Genomic DNA, 12,653 nt, shown 5'->3' with positions numbered 1-12,653 from the left:
GGCGGGGCTAAATTTGTCCCTCTTTCAGTTCTTCAAAAGTTGGGAGGTATGCTACAGGGTCAGATGTGACAGGGGTTAGATACAGTCCTAGGAGCCCTCAGAGGGTCAGATTTTTGCCCTTTGCTTTGGACACATTGCTTCTCACCTGAGCTGTTTTCCTCTCATCTCTTGTATTCCTGAGGCTGAGAATGGAATAAGATGAGTTCAGGATACACCGAATTACCTGAATCATTATTAGAAATCTAGGGGAGACTGTGACCCTGGAAACGTATCGGGGGTGTAATATTGTCCACAAAAGGTTAATAGTGCGGCGAGGCAGCGGTGACAAGAAATATGGCGGCCATCACCCCGATGTCTCTAAGTGTTTATCCTAATGTGCAGTGATGGAGCATTTATTGTAGTTCTCACAGTGACCACTAGAGGCCAGCAGAGGACACACATCTCACTTTCCAGCTGCTGTGCTGTCTGAATGCTACTGCTAGGTGGCCTATGGGGAGTTGCATTTGGGTAGAATAACATGCTGCAGACCTTATATTATATTATATTCCGATATACAGGAAACTTATACGTGACCTCTCTTAGATTCAGTGTAACATTTATGGGGATGAACTTCTTTTTTTGTGTATTCTGTGTCAGTGTCAGCCATGATACAGGAGTACTACTAGTGACATGGAGGTTGGGGGTTGTAGTCCTTCTATACGTCTCTAATATATCCTCTGCTATAATGATGTATCGGGGCAGATGTCTGAGGAGACGGGTCACACAAGTGCCCTGCGGGGGCAGAACTCATGGAGCCTCTTACCCCCCATACAGCAAATGTCTCAAGATCTCCTCCTCTGATAAAAGGCATTAGACAACCCCTATGGGACCTGGAAATGTTTTGGTCATCACCCAGCTTTACCAGAAACTGAAAAAATAGAAAAGACAACAATGGAGTTACATAATCTAGGACATGAGGTTTAATATCCATTTATTTCTCAGTAATGGCAGGGATCATAATAACCACAGCCACCAGGGACTGGTTCTCCGTAAACTTCGACCTCGCAGAGTGACAGGTATTCGCAGCGTCCTGGGATGACCACACTGACGTACTGACCCACCATCCCGTTACAGCAGAATGACAAGGTGAGAGATGAAACATCGGTGACCCTGCCACACCTGGAGGAGAAATACAGAAAAACATTATGATCAACGGTTCATTCCCCCATATTCAGAGAGATTTGCATAGATGCGCAAGCGGTCAGCACCCCATCTGATCTCCTGTCCTCCATCCCCGGCTGTTCTCCTGTCCTCTCCCCCCCGGCTGTTCTCCTGTCCTCTGCCCCCGGCTGTTCTCCTGTCCTCTGTCCCCCGGCTGTTCTCCTGTCCTCTGTCCCCCGGCTGTTCTCCTGTCCTCTGTCCCCCGGCTGTTCTCCTGTCCTCTGTCCCCCGGCTGTTCTCCTGTCCTCCGTCCCCGGCTGTTCTCCTGTCCTCTGCCCCCGGCTGTTCTCCTGTCCTCTGTCCCCCGGCTGTTCTACTGTCCTCTGCCCCCCGGTTGTTCTCCTGTCCTCTGTCCCCCGGCTGTTCTCCTGTCCTTTGCCCCCCGGCTGTTCTCCTGTCCTCTGTCCCCCGGCTGTTCTCCTGTCCTCTGTCCCCCGGCTGTTCTCCTGTCCTCTGTCCCCCGGCTGTTCTCCTGTCCTCTGTCCCCCGGCTGTTCTCCTGTCCTCTGTCCCCCGGCTGTTCTCCTGTCCTCTGTCCCCCGGCTGTTCTCCTGTCCTCTGTCCCCCGGCTGTTCTCCTGTCCTCTGTCCCCCGGCTGTTCTCCTGTCCTCTGTCCCCCGGCTGTTCTCCTGTCCTCTGTCCCCTGGCTGTTCTCCTGTCCTCTGTCCCCCGGCTGTTCTCCTATCCTCTGTCCCCCGGCTGTTCTCCTGTCCTCTGTCCCCCGGCTGTTCTCCTATCCTCTGTCCCCCGGCTGTTCTCCTGTCCTCTGTCCCCCGGCTGTTCTCCTGTCCTCTGTCCCCCGGCTGTTCTCCTGTCCTCTGTCCCCCGGCTGTTCTCCTGTCCTCTGTCCCCCGGCTGTTCTCCTGTCCTCTGTCCCCCGGCTGTTCTCCCGTCCTCTTCCCTCCACTCAAGCAGTGTCTTCTGTCCTCTCTTCCTCTCTGACTGTTCCATAGAGTTTCTCTTCCCTCTCTTTTCATCTCATATTCTTCTTATTATTAATAATAATATCATCTCTTAAGCCACTCTCTTTGACTCTATTCTGAACTTTGTCCATCTCTTGCTGCTTTCCATTCCTCTGCACACAGAAACTCTTCCCCTGTCTTCTGCCCCCAGATGTTCTCTGCAGTTCTATAACTCTCCGCTTCTCTAAAATGCAAAAATGTGTCTATGTATATATAGAGAGATAAAGTCCTCTCTCTCTCTCTCTCCATATATATATATATTACACACACTACATGACACTTTGTATTTTGCAGTAACTGTCCCCATTCTGTTTGCACTATTATCTTCAGCGCGTCTCCTGTTACTTTTTGCACGTCTTATACATTGAATACAGGTGACCATGTAGCAGCTCCTATGTAATAGCTATAACCAGTATATACAGTCCGTCTATTACATATCTGCGCAATGTAGATGGAAAACGGCGATTCTGGAGCATCAAGAGCTCAGTTCAGACTGTAAGAAGGTAAAGGTGACCATTGATGGTATTATATGGAGGGTGGGCTCTGAGGACTGGAGGACCCCAGGAGACAAATGTCAGACTCTGAAGAACTTACACTGGGTTATTGTTGTCAGGGGAGTTCCCAATTCGGACCTCGGCTCCCATCAGTCGCTCCTTACAACAGTCCCCTCGATTTGTTAGAACAACATTGAATATCTTGTAGATCTGCTTCAGGTTCACCTGCCACCATGGAGGGAGGTCTCCCCTGGTGTGAGTGCAGAGGCCCGTCATGTGATCTGTAACTCTCACACCATCTATGGCCAATTTGGCGATTCCTATGTGTGGTTGCAAATGAAAGTTCGATACCTGGGAGGCTTCTCCGTATCTTGCTACATTATTGGCTGAAAAGAAAAGAAAGAACTGTCACTTATATGAAGATAAAATGTGAGGTCATTATTATCCTCCTCCATTATTATCCTCCTCCATTATTATCCTCCTCCATTATTATCCTCCTCCATTATTACCCTCCTCCATTATTATCCTCCTCCATTATTATCCTCCTCCATTATTATCCTCCTCCATTATTATCCTCCTCCATTATTATCCCTCCTCCATTATTACCCTCCTCCATTATTATCTCTCCTCCATTATTATCCTCCTCCATTATTATCCCTCCTCCATTATTATCCTCCTCCATTATTATCCTCCTCCATTATTATCCTCCTCCATTATTATCCTCCTCCATTATTATCCTCCTCCATTATTATCCTCCTCCATTATTATCCCTCCTCCATTATTATCCTCCTCCATTATTATCCCTCCTCCATTATTATCCTCCTCCATTATTATCCTCCTCCATTATTATCCTCCTCCATTATTATCCTCCTCCATTATTATCCTCCTCCATTATTACCCTCCTCCATTATTATCCCTCCTCCATTATTATCCTCCTCCATTATTATCCTCCTCCATTATTATCCCTCCTCCATTATTATCCCTCCTCCATTATTATCCCTCCTCCATTATTATCCTCCTCCATTATTATCCCTCCTCCATTATTATCCCTCCTCCATTATTATCCCTCCTCCATTATTATCCTCCTCCATTATTATCCTCCTCCATTATTATCCTCCTCCATTATTATCCTCCTCCATTATTATCCTCCTCCATTATTATCCCTCCTCCATTATTATCCCTCCTCCATTATTATCCCTCCTCCATTATTATCCCTCCTCCATTATTATCCTCCTCCATTATTATCCTCCTCCATTATTATCCTCCTCCATTATTATCCCTCCTCCATTATTATCCTCCTCCATTATTATCCTCCTCCATTATTATCCCTCCTCCATTATTATCCTCCTCCATTATTATCCTCCTCCATTATTATCCCTCCTCCATTATTATCCCTCCTCCATTATTATCCCTCCTCCATTATTATCCCTCCTCCATTATTATCCCTCCTCCATTATTATCCCTCCTCCATTATTATCCTCCTCCATTATTATCCTCCTCCATTATTATCCTCCTCCATTATTATCCCTCCTCCATTATTATCCCTCCTCCATTATTATCCCTCCTCCATTATTATCCCTCCTCTTTTATTATCCTCCTCCATTATTATCCTCCTCCATTATTATCCTCCTCCATTATTATCCTCCTCCATTATTATCCTCCTCCATTATTATCCTCCTCCATTATTATCCTCCTCCATTATTATCCTCCTCCATTATTATCCTCCTCCATTATTATCCCTCCTCTTTTATTATCCTCCTCCATTATTATCCCTCCTCCATTATTATCCTCCTCCATTATTATCCCTCCTCCATTATTACCCTCCTCCATTATTATCCTCAGTCTCACATAGATATGATATGAATGTCTTTTAGTATATTTGGAGCCATTACTGTATTAGTAAGGATTGGCATTGCTCGCAGTGTCACTCATTCCACCATAAAAAAGTATACAATACCCACTACTCAAATATCATAACATTACAACACATTATAAGCAGCAAGAAACATTCCCCATACGTCCAACACAGCAGAACAACAGATGGGGTATTCCTGCCCCTGCACGCAATTAGGACAGGTGGAACTTTTGCTCAATCAATAACCTCCCCTATAAGAGGTCACCAGACCTCCCCCTCCACATGTTTTTTTCTGTCCTGCGGACAGGGACAGGTGGTGGGGGGGGAGGCCGGTGTCCTCTCCCCCTGTGATAGTAAGAACTTAGCTTTGTTAGCCTCTCTGCCTGTGGATGTCGCTCCGTGCGCTCGCTGGTTCTCTGTGGACGTCCGGCCGGGGGATTTCCTAGGCGCGCGCGCGCTCCGGTCAGCTGGGTTCGGCAGTGGAGAGGCGCATGCGCAGTGCACTCTCCCTTGCTCCGGCCGTGTGTCCCCTCCGTCCCTGACATTCAGGGTCGGGGGGGGGAAATAGCGTGAGTATGTGTTGGAGGGGAGGTTTCCCCCTCATACAAAGCAGCAGGTAAGAGGCATATTACTACGTATCATTATTATTATGCACAGAATCCTTCCCCACCTGGTGGTGGGGCGGGGCTTGATCTCCCTCCCCTCTGGGAGGTATTTAAGACTCAGTTGCACTGGGACCTGATGCAGTGCAGAAGTGGTTTGTGATTGCTGACACATTCTGAGGGAAATTGGAAGGACCTTGCAATAAGTTTGAAGGTAGTAGTCGCCCTATGGTTTCCAGCAAGGGGGTATATATAAGGTATATTGAAACAAATGTTATTTTCCCTTATAGATGTCTTCTTCATCCTCGGTGTCTGAAGGACGTGGGGGAAGGTCGGCGCCTAGGCTCCGGCATTTACCATGCAGGGATTGCAAGACCCCCTTGCCGGATGACTATGATTTTTCCCGCTGTCGCCAATGCCGGGCTTCACAGCCAGTGGAGTCGCAAATTGGGGAGGCGATGTCATGGGTGAAGGAGTTTGCGAAAGACTCAATGAGGGAGATGAAGGAGTCTATCTCCCACTTAGCTAAACGACCGCGCTTGGATCTCCCCTCTGTCCCCTCCCCTAGGGGGGAGGAGTTCCAGGTGTTGGATGAGATCTCTTCGGATGAGGAGTCGGATGTTTCAGGTCCATCTTTCTCATTAGAAAAAATGCCGAAATTATTGAAGTTGGTACGCCCAGATAGGGGCGAGGAAGGGGACCCAAGGGCCCCAAGAGCATTTAAGGTAGAACCTTCAGTCTCAAGATGTATGGAGACGGAATGGAGGAGACCGGAGAAATCGTTTCAGATTTCTAAGAAATTTCGTACACTCTTTCCGGTGGAAGACGCGGAATTTAATCGTTGGGGGCCAACCCCGAGAGTTGACATGGCCGTGTCTAAATTATCAAGACGTACAGTCTTACCTTCGGATGACGGATCCAATCTCCAGGACGCAATGGATAGGCGGGCAGAGGGCTCTCTGCGCCGTATATATACAACTGCAGCAGCGCAGGCCTCAGTAGGAATCTCAACAGGGGAGGTGGTCCAGTTTCTTCGGGGAAACATAACGTCTCTTCGCAGAGATATTGATGCAGGCGTTCCGCGTGACGACCTTCTGACGTTTCTGACCTCCACATCCATGGCTGTTGATTATCTAGCAGAGGCGGCGCTCTATAATGTAAAAATTGCAGCAAAGTCCATGGCGTTGGCGACGGCCGCAAGACGACCATTGTGGCTTAAGCCCTGGAGAGCGGACAATACGTCCAAGTACAATTTATGTGCACTCCCGTACGAACCAGGTAGGCTCTTTGGGAAGGAGCTGGACGTCATTATGGAGGGGATGGCTGACAGCAAGGGGAAGAGTCTCCCCCAAGGTGCCAGAGGTAGACCCGGTCCATCATATAGAGGGAGAGGATTCTCCAGAGTATATGGAGCCAGGGGCTCCTTTCAAAGACGCCCGGGGACCCAGGGCAGAGGAGCAGGTAAACGCACCTTTCGCGGGGAAGAGAAAAAGAAGCCCTCCTTCTGACGCCAACCCCTTTGGGCTCCCCTCCCGCGGAGACACAGCACCCTTACCGGTGGGAGGTCGGCTGGCCCATTTCGCAGCAGCATGGGGTCGTCTCATCCAGGACCCATGGGTCCTCCAGCTCGTGCAGACGGGCTACAAAATAAAGTTTGTGTCTCTTCCACCCGACAAATTTGTGAGTACCCGTGTATTATTTGGTCAGAAGCAGATCCTTCTAGAGAACGCCGTTCAGGAATACCTGGACAAAGGCGCTCTAGAGCCAGTTCCTTTGGCAGAATGGTCGACCGGAGTATATTCTCCGGTGTTTCTGGTCCCCAAGACATCAGGGGGATGGAGGATGGTGGTCGACCTAAGATCTCTCAACCAGCATGTCCTCAAGTCTCGTTTCCGGATGGAAACTATCAGGTCTGTGATACCATTTCTGCAGCAGGGAGACAGCTTTGTCACCCTGGATCTAAGGGACGCCTATTTGCACGTCCCGATCTTTCCGCCACACAGGAGGTTCTTGAGAATCGCGGTTGTGCTGAACGGGACGCTGTGTCACCTGCAGTTCACGGCTCTCCCGTTCGGGATTTCCTCGGCCCCCCACACCTTTACAAAGGTGGTGGCTCCGGTCGTTGCAGCACTTCGGCTCCAGGGGGTATTTATTATACCGTACCTAGACGATTGGCTGTTAAAGGCCCACTCAGCAGAGGTTCTCGCTGCCCACCTAAGGACCACAGTTACCTTCCTAGAGGAATTAGGCTGGATGATCAATTGGAGCAAATCAAGAATTGTCCCCACCACCAGAATCCAGTTTTTGGGATTCATTGTGGATTCTCAGAGGATGGAGATATCTCTTCCTCAGACTCGGAAGGAGAAGATTTGTCGGGCGGTGCAGCATCTGGCGGTCACACGGAGGGTTCGAATAAGAACCGCAATGAAGGTCCTAGGTCTAATGTCAGCAACTGCAGATGCAGTGCCATGGGCGCTATGGCATATGAGGCCACTACAAAGCGAGATCCTCAAGGTCTGGAGCCGCAGCCCCACAGGGCTGAAGAAGCCAGTCCAGTTGACCATCAGTACCCGTCGATCACTACGATGGTGGTCCCAGCTGAAAGACGGTATGTCCACGGTCCAGCCCGACTGGACCCTGTTGACAACAGATGCCTCCCTGGTCGGATGGGGAGCGCATCTGGGGGAGACCCTAGCACAAGGAACATGGGGCCAATCAGAGAAGATCCAGTCATCAAATTGGCGCGAGTTGCGAGCAGTGTATCAAGCCCTGCTTCACTTTGCCCAGGAGCTCCGCGGCAAGGCGGTAAAGATCAGGTCAGACAACATTACAGTAGTCCTTTATTTGAACAAACAGGGTGGGACAAGGTCCACCTCTCTTCTCAGACTGACGGATCAGATCTTCGCTTGGGCAGAGAGAAACTTAAGCCACCTCAATGCGGTGCATATAAGGGGACACCTGAACGTGCTGGCAGACCAGCTCAGCAGGGGAGAAGCGGTGTCAGGCGAGTGGTCCCTCAACCAAGAAGTGTTTGCGCAACTAACTCAGATGTGGGGTCTCCCCGAGGTGGATCTGATGGCCACCCAATACAATGCCAAGGTGGAGAGGTTCTGTTCCCTCTACCAGGAGGACAACCCCTTGGCAGTAGATGCCCTATCAATACCCTGGAGGTTCAGGCTGGCGTACATCTTCCCTCCACTTCCCATGATTGCGAGGGTATTGGCCAAGATCAGGCAAGACCAGGTATCGGTGATTGCCATCATCCCGTTCTGGCCGAAGAGGGCATGGTTTACCCACCTCATACAGATGAGTCGAGGGAATTACTGGAGGCTTCCACTTCTTCACAACCTGGTAACCCAAAACAAGCGGCTATGCCAGAACCTGAAGAGGTTCAACCTGACAGCCTGGAGGTTGACCGCACCCTATACGGACATAACGGATTGTCACAGGCCGTGAGAACAACTATGGCCTGTGCGAGGGCAGAATCCACAAATCGAAGTTATTTGAGAATTGGAAGAATTTACCAGCAATGGTGCGCGGAGAGACAGCGCCCATTAACACCAATAGAGTCAATATTGGAGTTCATGCAGAATGGGCTGGAGAAGGGTCTCACCCCAGCAACACTAAAGGTACACATAGCTGCCCTCTCAGCCGTACTGGGGGTCAGATTGTCTCAGAATCCGTTGATAAATCAATTCCTGAAAGGGGCCACTAGGCTCCGACCTTCGGTGCAGTTCCCAGTACCACAATGGGACTTAGCCACGGTACTACAGGGGCTTTGTGGGCCCCCCTTTGAACCCCTACAAGAGGTGGGGTTAAAGTTTCTTACATACAAAGTGGCGTTTCTGCTAGCCGTTACTTCGGCTAAACGTACAGGGGAATTGCAGGCGCTGGCAGCCTCGGAGCCCTATCTGTTGTTCTTTCCAGACAGGGTACAGTTAAGATACCTTCCGGGGTTTATACCAAAAGTCCCTTCAGGTCAAAATATTAACCATACAATTACTTTACCTACATTCTTTGCATCCCCCTCCTCCCCAGAGGAGGAGAGGTGGCATACCCTAGATCTGAAGAGGGCTTTGCAGATCTACCTGGAACGTTCCAGGTCCTTCAGGAAGGCGGAGAACCTGCTAATAAATTTTGCAGGCAGATATAAGGGATGTAGAGCATCCAAAACAACTTTGGCACGATGGATCAAAGGAGCCATCTCTCTGGCGTTCTGTACCCAGGGACTATCGCCGCCTGGGTTTGTGAGGGCTCATTCGACCCGTGCGGTTGCCGCTTCTTGTGCAGAGAGACATGCTGTCTCCCTGGACCAGATCTGTGCGGCGGCAACCTGGAGCTCTCACCTAACCTTTGTTAGGCATTATAGACTAGATAGGTTTAGCGAGGAGGCAACTGCCTTTGGTCGCTCAGTTTTGACGTCAGTATGTCAGGAAGTCCCACCCTAGGGGGATTTTTCTTGCTACCTCCCCATCTGTTGTGCTGCTGTGTTGGACGTATGGGGAATGGAGGATTATGTAGATAATCTGTTTTCCCATAGTCCAAACAGCAGCACAAAGCTCCCTCCCTATTTATTTGGTTTGACATTCTGAAGGTTTTTTTGAAATTTATACTTTATAATTAACACGTGGAGGGGGAGGTCTGGTGACCTCTTATAGGGGAGGTTATTGATTGAGCAAAAGTTCCACCTGTCCTGATTGCGTGCAGGGGCAGGAATACCCCATCTGTTGTGCTGCTGTTTGGACTATGGGAAAACAGATTATCTACATAATCCTCCATTGTGTGCGCTCAACTTCAACACAAGGGTCCGCTGTTTTTATAGGAAGGAATTTAGCATAGTATATTTTTGGCATGTATGAGGAAAACGGAGTATATGCAAAACCTCGGAGAATATACAAGCTCTAGGCAGATATTGTCTTTGGTTGAACCATTGTACTATTCACTGACCCACTACATTAACCACTGAGCCACCATACTATACACTGAGCCACCATATTAACTATTGAGTGATCATACTATTCACTGAGCCACTACATTAACCACTGAGCCACCATACTATACACTGAGACACCGCATTAACCACTGAGCCACGTACTATACACTGAGTTACCATATTAACTACTAGCTGGTACCCGCGACTTGGTCTGCGGTGATTGTAGCAGTGGGTATATACAGGCGGGGGTAAGGTTTTCGTACTGTGTATAAGGTCTGGGATATGAAATGTAACTTTGTATCTTGTTTTTTCTGTAATTCAGAGAATCCGTGAGACTTTTGTGTTGCAGTTACTTTGTATTTGAGCTGCTATATATACGGTGTTGGTATATACTGTACATAGTGACTTTGGGACAGAAGTATTTGAAGTTAACCCTTTCCCGCCGATGGCATTTTTTGCTTTTCGTTTTTGACTCCCCTCCTTCTAAACCCCATAACTTTTTTATTTCTCCGCTCCCAGAGCCATATGAGGTCTTAATTTTTCTGGGACAAATTTTTCTTCAGGATGCCGCCATTAATTATTCTATATAATGTACTGGGAAGCAGGGAAAAAATTCAGAATGGGGTGGATTTGAAGAAAAAATGCATTTCTGCGACTTTCTTATGGGCTTTGGTTTTACGGCGTTCACTGTGCAACCAAAATGACCTGTCCCCTGTATTCTGTGTTTCGTTACGATTCCGGGGATACCAAATTTATATGGTTTTATTTACATTTTGTCCCCTTAAAAAAAATCCAAAACTGTGTTAAAAATTATTTTTTGAAAAGTCGCCATATTCCGACGGCCGTAACTTTTTTATACGTGCGTGTACGGGGATGTATAGGGCGTCTTTTTTTGCAGGAACGGGTGTACTTTGTAGTTCTACCATTTTCGGGAAATGTTATTGCTTTGATCACTTTTTATTCAAATTTTTAGCAGAATCAAAACAGTGAAAAAACGGCGGTTTGGCACTTTTGACCATTTTTCCCGCTACGGCGTTTACCGAACAGGAAAAATATTTTTATAGCTTTGTAGAGCGGGCGATTTCGGACGTGGGGATACCTAATATGTATGTGTTTCACAGTTTTTAACTACTTTTATATGTGTTCTAGGGAAAGGGGGGGTGATTTGAATTTTTAATTCTTTTTATTTTATTTTTTTATATTTTTTTTACTTTTTTAAAACTTTTTTTTTGCATTTATTAGACTTCCTAGGGGTATTGACATGGGTGGGTGGTGTCGCGGATTGTCAGAGCGGTGGGGGTCGGCAAACATGGCTGCTCCGGAGCGTTATAGAGCGCCTCCTGGAGTATCGTTAAGGTGAGGGGCAAAGTGGTAAAGTATCTGTATATGAGATTGTGTGGGGTTAGGGGCGAGGCTGTAGGGGGTAATAGGAATTTTGTGGCTTGCTATAGTCCAAAGTGTGTGAGATTGCAGAGATGGTGGTGTGAGTTTGGGTTTTGTGGGGGTCCTGGCACAAACGTATGTGCGCTATTGTGACGAAAAGTAGCCTATTGTTTAATCGAGTGTATTAACTATGTTTGTGGAAAATTTCAGCCAAATCGGTGGAGCGGTTTTTCCGTGATTGAGGAACAAACATCCGAACATGCAAACCCACAAACTCACAAACTTTCACATTTATAATATTAATAGGATTGAGTGATCATACTATTCACTGAGTCACTACATTAACCACTGAGCCACCGCATTCACCACTGAGCCACTGTTCTATACACTGAGCCACCATACTATACAATGAGCCACCATACTATACAATGAGCCACCAGATTAACCACTGAGCCATCGTACTATACACTGAGCTACCGCATTAACCACTGAGCCACTGTACTATCCACTAAGCCATTGTAGTAATCACTGAGCCATCGTACTATACTCTAAACCACTGTAACAACCAATGAGTCACTGTGCTGCTCTGTGATTCATGATCTGACACTGGAATAATATTCTTTATTGAGAGCTCTCTATCAGGTGTCTGATGGATTGATGGATTATTTATGTATACATACACTATATATACTGTGTCTGGTGACTGCATAACACCGCCATATATTGGCAATATAGTGAACTGTATAATAGCACCATATAGTGCTAGAGATCGTGTGTGCAGGTTGGTGGAGATACCAGATATATTACCGCACTGTGTGTAGATCTGATCTCACCTCCACGTCCAGGGCGACGACACCCAAAACCAAGAGTCAGGGTCAGAGATCCCAGGAGAATCAGAGACGACAGAAGATTCATCCTGAAGGAAGAAGAAGAAGATGGAGGTGAAAATGACTAAATGTAACGAGAAGTCAGAGAAGTGTAGAAAATCTTTTGCTTTCATGTCCCTGAGTTATTCTCCAGTCACTACCAGAGCTGCATTACTACACTGTGATGTCCAGTATCTATCAGAATACTGCACAGTGTGAACACGACATCTAACACATGAACGGAATAGAATGTAAATGTACACAATGTAACGGACGCTGCGGTCAGATAGTAATAGATTGTATTCTCCTGTCCTACAGTCGGCCTCTCCTCTACTGACACGGCTGATAACAGATAGTAA

At 47.6% G+C, this 12,653-nt stretch overlaps 1 protein-coding gene across 1 annotated transcript in view; it reads right to left on the bottom strand.

Moving 5' to 3' along the window:
• LOC142201103 (uncharacterized) overlaps positions 1-12,343 on the bottom strand; it is a 55,569-nt gene extending 43,226 nt beyond the window's left edge. Inside the window, exons 1-4 of the mRNA XM_075271931.1 lie at positions 12,292-12,343; positions 8,514-8,534; positions 2,756-3,041; positions 1,007-1,158 (exon numbers count right to left, since the gene is read on the bottom strand). Coding sequence (XP_075128032.1) covers positions 1,007-1,158; positions 2,756-3,041; positions 8,514-8,534; positions 12,292-12,343 — 511 coding nt within the window. The remainder of the gene's footprint in view (positions 1-1,006; positions 1,159-2,755; positions 3,042-8,513; positions 8,535-12,291) is intronic.
• Between the last annotated feature and the right edge of the window lie 310 nt (positions 12,344-12,653).

Source organism: Leptodactylus fuscus, chromosome 4 (genome assembly GCF_031893055.1).
Source record: "Leptodactylus fuscus isolate aLepFus1 chromosome 4, aLepFus1.hap2, whole genome shotgun sequence".
Classification (NCBI taxonomy): domain Eukaryota; kingdom Metazoa; phylum Chordata; class Amphibia; order Anura; family Leptodactylidae; genus Leptodactylus; species Leptodactylus fuscus.
The sequence above is the reverse complement of the archived record's forward strand: the minus strand, read 5'-3'. Positions and strand labels throughout refer to the sequence as shown.